At 45.5% G+C, this 6,000-nt stretch overlaps 1 protein-coding gene across 1 annotated transcript in view; it reads right to left on the reverse strand.

Moving 5' to 3' along the window:
- HCN1 (hyperpolarization activated cyclic nucleotide gated potassium channel 1) overlaps window positions 1-3,929 on the reverse strand; it is a 345,552-nt gene extending 341,623 nt beyond the window's left edge. The window contains exon 1 of the mRNA XM_019736249.3: window positions 3,386-3,929. Within this exon, the coding sequence (XP_019591808.3) occupies window positions 3,386-3,792 (407 nt within the window). The 5' untranslated portion in view covers window positions 3,793-3,929. The remainder of the gene's footprint in view (window positions 1-3,385) is intronic.
- Window positions 3,930-6,000: the final 2,071 nt, after the last annotated feature.

Here is a 6,000-nt window from a genome sequence, read left to right on the forward strand (position 1 = left end):
TAACCTCCAAATTAAATATGTTTGTGTATGTGTTGTTCACACGAAACTCAGTAAGACTGAGACCATATCATCACTCCGCAGTATAATTTTCTTTTTTAAGCAACTGTATTTTCCCTAGTTTGGGTGCTCAGAGACCATGGTATAAACAAAACCTTAAGTTAACTAAACTCTCTAGGTTCCACCCAGTTTTTCTAACAGTATAGACAGTATTTGACTCTCTAGTCCCTTAAGGTTTCTAACATCATCCTTTCCTGAGAAAGAAGGGAAATACAGCACCTCTTCCCTACTTAGACCAGAGGTAGAGAAAACTACCTGCCAGACAGGGCGGTAGCACTCTCGGGCCTCTGGGGTGAGAGGCGCCTAGCTAGCTCTTCAGGAGTCACAGTGGGCGCACAGCCCAGCCGTGCAGTGCAGCCCTGAGGGAAGTGGGAAGGAACCTGCCATAGAAATTATCCTGAGCAGGGATACTAACTAGATCATTAGCCTCAGTGTTAATGTCCTGACATGCCCTGGAGAAGCAGGCGCATGCTACAATCAGCAGTGTGGGCTGACCACAGAACAGACCCAGTAACTTGGCCTGGCCATGCAAAGGCTCGTGCAAGTGTCAAGGAAAAAAACCCTTTGGGGATCTTTATCGCCAATATCTCCATCCATGGAAATGTTTTCTTAGGTGTCACTTTCTCAGTAGCTAAATTACTGAACATAGTTTGGCATTGTAGGAATCAGCAAAACATCTCCCTTAAAGTGCCTTCTTCAGGAAGAGACTTGAGGTGAACAGATCATGACCAGAACATCTCTACTGTGTTAAAGATTACTCACACATTGCTTTTCCTTCAGAAAAAAAAAAAAAATACTGTCAGAATTTGGTCTTTCTTTTTTTGCTTTTACATTACATTTTCCTTATGTTAGTAGGTTTTGAGAAATCTTATATTGGTATTGAGATCATATAAAAACATTAATGAAATAATAAGATGCACATGTCTTCCATAAGCAAATAAGTATATGATTACTTCCTTAGTGTGTTGTTTTAGACATACTGTCAGTATGATTTTTAAATCTATTTTTTCAGATATCTCCGTTAGAAATCTAAATAATAATGTTTAATTTATGTCTGTCATTTTCTTTCTGCAATTATGCAATTATTCAAACATTCCAAACTACTTCACACTGGAATTTGCTTACAGTATTAGTTCACTATTTAATCATCTCTCATTTCTTTCAAATGCATGACAAAATTGAACCATTATCCTATTTTAATTTCTTCCTTTGTTTAGTAACATTTTTGTTGCCTTTACATCTATAAAGAGATATTTTGTCTCATAAGACTTACTTGGGAAAATGTGGAAAACCTCTAATTTATGACTTTCATTAATTCATTCAAAATATTTTGGCACACTATTCCAATTCCTGAAAGGTGACCCTATGTTTTCATCCAGTAGGTGGTAAAAGTTTAATTATTAGATATATGATACCATTTTGAAAAGTGCGGTCTTATCACATTATTAAAAAATAAAAGTATTATATGTAATCACTTAATTGAGTGTGAGATTCAAGTTTAACATTCTATTTGCAAAACTAAATATATTTCTAAAAAGACCATGCTTATTTTTGTTATTAATACTGAAGGCTGTTGTCTTATAAAGTTTTTTCATGAAAAAATTGTAATAAGTGTTGCAACATATTTCCATTGAGGATTCAGAGAAAGATAGTATTCTATACTTAATTTCAACCTTTAAAATTCTTACAAGCATGACAATATTATATATCTTGGAAGAAGGTCATTTATCAGTTTGTTTCTCTAAGCATCTTCCAAGTGGAGGAAATATGTTTGATTATTTAGTAGATCCTTTTAACATTCAAAGTCAAACTCTTAATTTTCTATCGACTATACAAATGTCAGTAGGTTTCATTAGTCCTCCTTTGGACTTTGCTATGTGGTTTTGCAAATAAGAACCTTAAAATTATACACTTCCTAAAATTCATTCACTCTAGCATAAATAATAGAGCCTACTGATTTCTGAGACAGTATATACATCTCAGAGAAGGTGAAGACAGTAACCCCAAGGCTTTGTGTGGCAGGAGTACGGGTTTCCACAGTTAATGTCATTCAGCACTGTGGACAGCTCCCATTAAGGCTTGGAATGGATGACAATTTCCCTTAGCTTCTAAACATAACTCAAAGTAATCTGCTTTTTATTACTATACTTGTTTGCTGCTTAATAGAGGCCTATTAAAACTGCTTAGTTTGCACAAATCCTCCTTTCGCTGATTCTTTTTCGAAAGAGTTCAGTTAAATAAATAAATAAACAAAGAAACAAACAAACATAACTAACGCCACCCTGAGTTCCTAGTTGTTATTTTAAATGGAAAGCCCAACCTTCTTCAGGAGCTAATATAACTCGGCTGCTGCGTGTGCACACCTAACAAGGGGAATCTACTTAACGACCTTCATTTGATAATCTCTAAACATGCTTATAACCGAAGAAATACTTGAGCGACAAACAAGATCAGGAAACGTCTTAAGTCTCTGAAGCAGTTTCCCTGACAGCTGACAGCTCTCCTAGCCTTCTTCCCGAGCTGGAAAACGGGAGAGATTTCTGAAATAGACTTGTAGTCAAGGTCAAGAAAGGGTGTCTCTCCGTTTCAGGAAGGGGGCTCTGGAAACGCTCCCTGTCTCTGTTTCAGGAACTCGACGCTTCCTGTCACGCTCTTGTCCAATCTGGCAGCGCCAGCTCCACTGAAATCTCAAGTCAGGGACTATCCAAGCGCAAATTACCCTTCCTCAGCCTGCCAGCTACTATGCTGAAGAAATGCATTGAGGATACCCAGTGCCTGTAAACCGATGAAAAACAGATTAACCCTCCCCAGGGATGAGGGCGGCTGGAACAGCTAGGACCTGTGAGTGACTGTCTCCGGTTGTCCTAACCTCTCCTCAACCCCAGGAGCGACTTTTTCCCTTTGGGGAGGGACCCACTTCTTGGGGGAGCAGCACGAGGAAGGGTGGCACCCTCAAGACGACTTTTGGCCGCTTCCTTACACTCTCACCTCCAAAGTAAAAGTTTCCCTGGCACAATTTAGCATCCTCCTATCCAGGGGTCACAATGGCCTTCTTGTCCGATCTGTCCCCAAAGTTCACGAGACAAAGGGGGAGAGCCTCCCCGGGCTTCCCGGGCCACAGGAACTCATCATTCAATCCCCTTCTGGGTGGAAACTAGTTGAAGAAGAGTCAAGCCAGCTCAGCCCGAGTAGAAGATGCCAGCGGCGCCACCCCCGCCCGCCCGGCACCCCCTCCCTCCGAATCCCCGGGCGCCCCCTCCCAGAGCTGGGAAGCGTGTTAGAGGGCGCGCCGGGAGAGAAGGGTGGGGCGGCGACTGAGTGTCCTCACCTGAAATCACTGTAAGGGTGGATAATCCAGAAGCCTGCAGTTTTAACCCTTTCCTGCTCCTTCTCCACCGCCTTCTGGCTCCCAAACATGCGAAGGGAGAATTTGTTGACCCCGGGCTGCAGCATGGAGGTGAACTGCCTCTGCATGAAACCGTACTGCCGCCGGGGCCCCTCCGCGTCCTCCAAGCCCCCGACCGGCTCCTCGCCGCCGCCGCCGCCGCCGTCCACCTTGAAGCACACGGAGTTGCCGTGCTCCTTGGTCCCGGCCCCGCCGCCCCCCGGCGGGGTGCCCAGGCGCTTCTCGGCCACGACCGACCCCGTGCCCGTCGCGGGCGCCTTGGCGGGGAAGACGCTGTTGCCATCGTCCCGGCTGTTGGACGAGGAGTTGGGCTTGCCGCCTCCTTCCATGTCCGGAGGACGCGGCCGGCGACGGCGCGGGCTCCAGACTCGCCGGCCGCCCGGCGCCGGGGACACGGAGCTGAGCGAACAGGGGCCCGAGCCGGCTGCCCGCGAGCCCGGCTGCCCGTCGCGGCGGCGGCGGCGGCGGCGGCGGCTGCTGCTTCCCGCCCGCGCCGCTCCTCGCTGCGCGCCTCGCTCCCGCCGCCGCCGCTGCCCTCAGTGGCTGCGCTCCTGGCTCTGCCGCGGCTGGTGCTGAGGCTGAGGCTGCTGGAGCGAGGCGAGGCTCCGCTCAGCCCTCGCGCGCCAGCACCTCCCCTCGGCTGCCCTCTGCTGGCCGGAAAGGGTCTCCGCCCGCCCGCATACCTCACGCTTGCCCTCCACCCTTGCTCCACTTCTGCCCAGCTTGACATTGAACTAGGGAGTCCTGCAGGACATTTATCTGTACATAATGTGAGAGGCTCGGTGTATATTTGTACGAAAGAGGAGAGAGACAGAGAGATAGAGCGAGACACACTGAGCTGGTGGATGTATGTCCGTCCAAAAGAAACAAACATCCTGAAACTTATTGACACATTGTCATATTGACCGCCTGTTTGAATGATGTTACAGATGGGGAAAGGGAGAAAGGAAAGCTGGCTCTGCATGCAGAAAATTCATGTGTAAAGCTAGTAGTACCCAAGAAAGTAAGATTTGACAATGGATAATAAATTTCATAAGTAGAAGGGAAGTTCAGTGTGCCTGAGTGTGCTAAAAGGAGAGAGGCCCACAGCAAAGGCTCCCAGGTCTGGGTGACCCGGAGTGATCAGCTGCTTGGAGCTTTGCTGATGAAGCTCTGCACCCAGAGACAACTGACCTCCTTATACTTATCCTTGTTTATTCTCTCAGAGCTCCTTAAGCAGGGGATAGGATTGCTTTCTTCCCAAGGCCACTCACATCAGCATACATGCGACCAGGTCATCCTGCAACCAAAACTAGAGAAAAATGTGTTAGGGAGACCTCGCCAGAGCTGACCTATCTTTTCGATAAGTTATGTAATCAAGAAAATACCCTGAGAGGCATGCGTGTTGGTCAGTGTTCACCTACACCTCTCTAGGAAGCCAAGATGTCTTGGAATCGAGGTAGAGTGTAATCAACATTTCAGATGGGGGAAAATATTCTCCAATTTACAGCGTGCTACTAATGCTGAGGAAAGCATTCAGAGATTTCTTTTATTCCCTCAATATCTCCCAAACCCACCGGATTAGCTAAAGGAAACAAGACGTGCTGCCAAACTCACCAGTCACTCAGCAGGGCAGCCCTGGAATCTGAAGAGCTAGCTTCAAGACTCCCAAATGCCCCAAAACATCTGTTCAAGATATAAGCATTGCCTTTCTGCTCACAGTTTCTTCAAAGGAAATCCGGCCCCACCAAGAGTCCCTGATCTCATGGGTTCCTGTCAGCTATAGCCACATTTTGGGGGAAGAGGAGTGGGCACCTCTTCCTATGACAAGCTAGCAACCAATGGCCTACCATGAAAAAATGCGTGAGACCAATCAAGGGCTTTCCTGATAAATTGAACAATGATGAAGTCAATTAATAAAGGGAGAGCCAAAGATAAAAACAAAGGAAGACAACTAGATACCCTCGTGAGGGGTTAGAGAGGTTAGAGAGAAAAAAGTATAAAGATGCAGAAATAAGAAGCCATTACGCCTAAATGTGTTCCCATTCTGTAAGATTTTCCTTACCATTCCACTTACCATAGCCCATGCTAAATCTCTTTCAGTGAGCTCTGTCCTGACTCAGACACCATCTGTTTCCAACTAATCAAAAACCGGAACCCTAAGATATTAGGATAGGTGGCCAAATTTCAATGGTAAGAAATAGGGAAATATGAAGGATGCAGTGCTCTGATCTAAGTAAGGACTTTGGAAATTCAAGAGATCAGAGGAAGATAGCCAGTGCCAAGGGCAAAAGGAAGATAAAGAGTTGGATAAAACAAACATTGCCTGGAGCAGTTCTCCTTAAGAAAGGCCCAATTACTCAGGCAGTTTTCTTTATCAGACTGAAGATGTTCCCTACTTTCTCCCATTCTGCCTGCTTCTCCAATATCTCTATTTTCAGTCATGAGTGTGACAATGTATATTTTAACATAAATTTTAAATTTTATAATAATTTAAAAATATACCACCTAAAATGCTATGCTGCATTTAAGTCAGTTTCTCTTTTCTTGTAGCCAAT

This window comes from Rhinolophus sinicus, chromosome 3 (assembly GCF_057876585.1).
Source record: "Rhinolophus sinicus isolate RSI-liver-muscle chromosome 3, RSI-T2T, whole genome shotgun sequence".
NCBI lineage: Eukaryota > Metazoa > Chordata > Mammalia > Chiroptera > Rhinolophidae > Rhinolophus > Rhinolophus sinicus.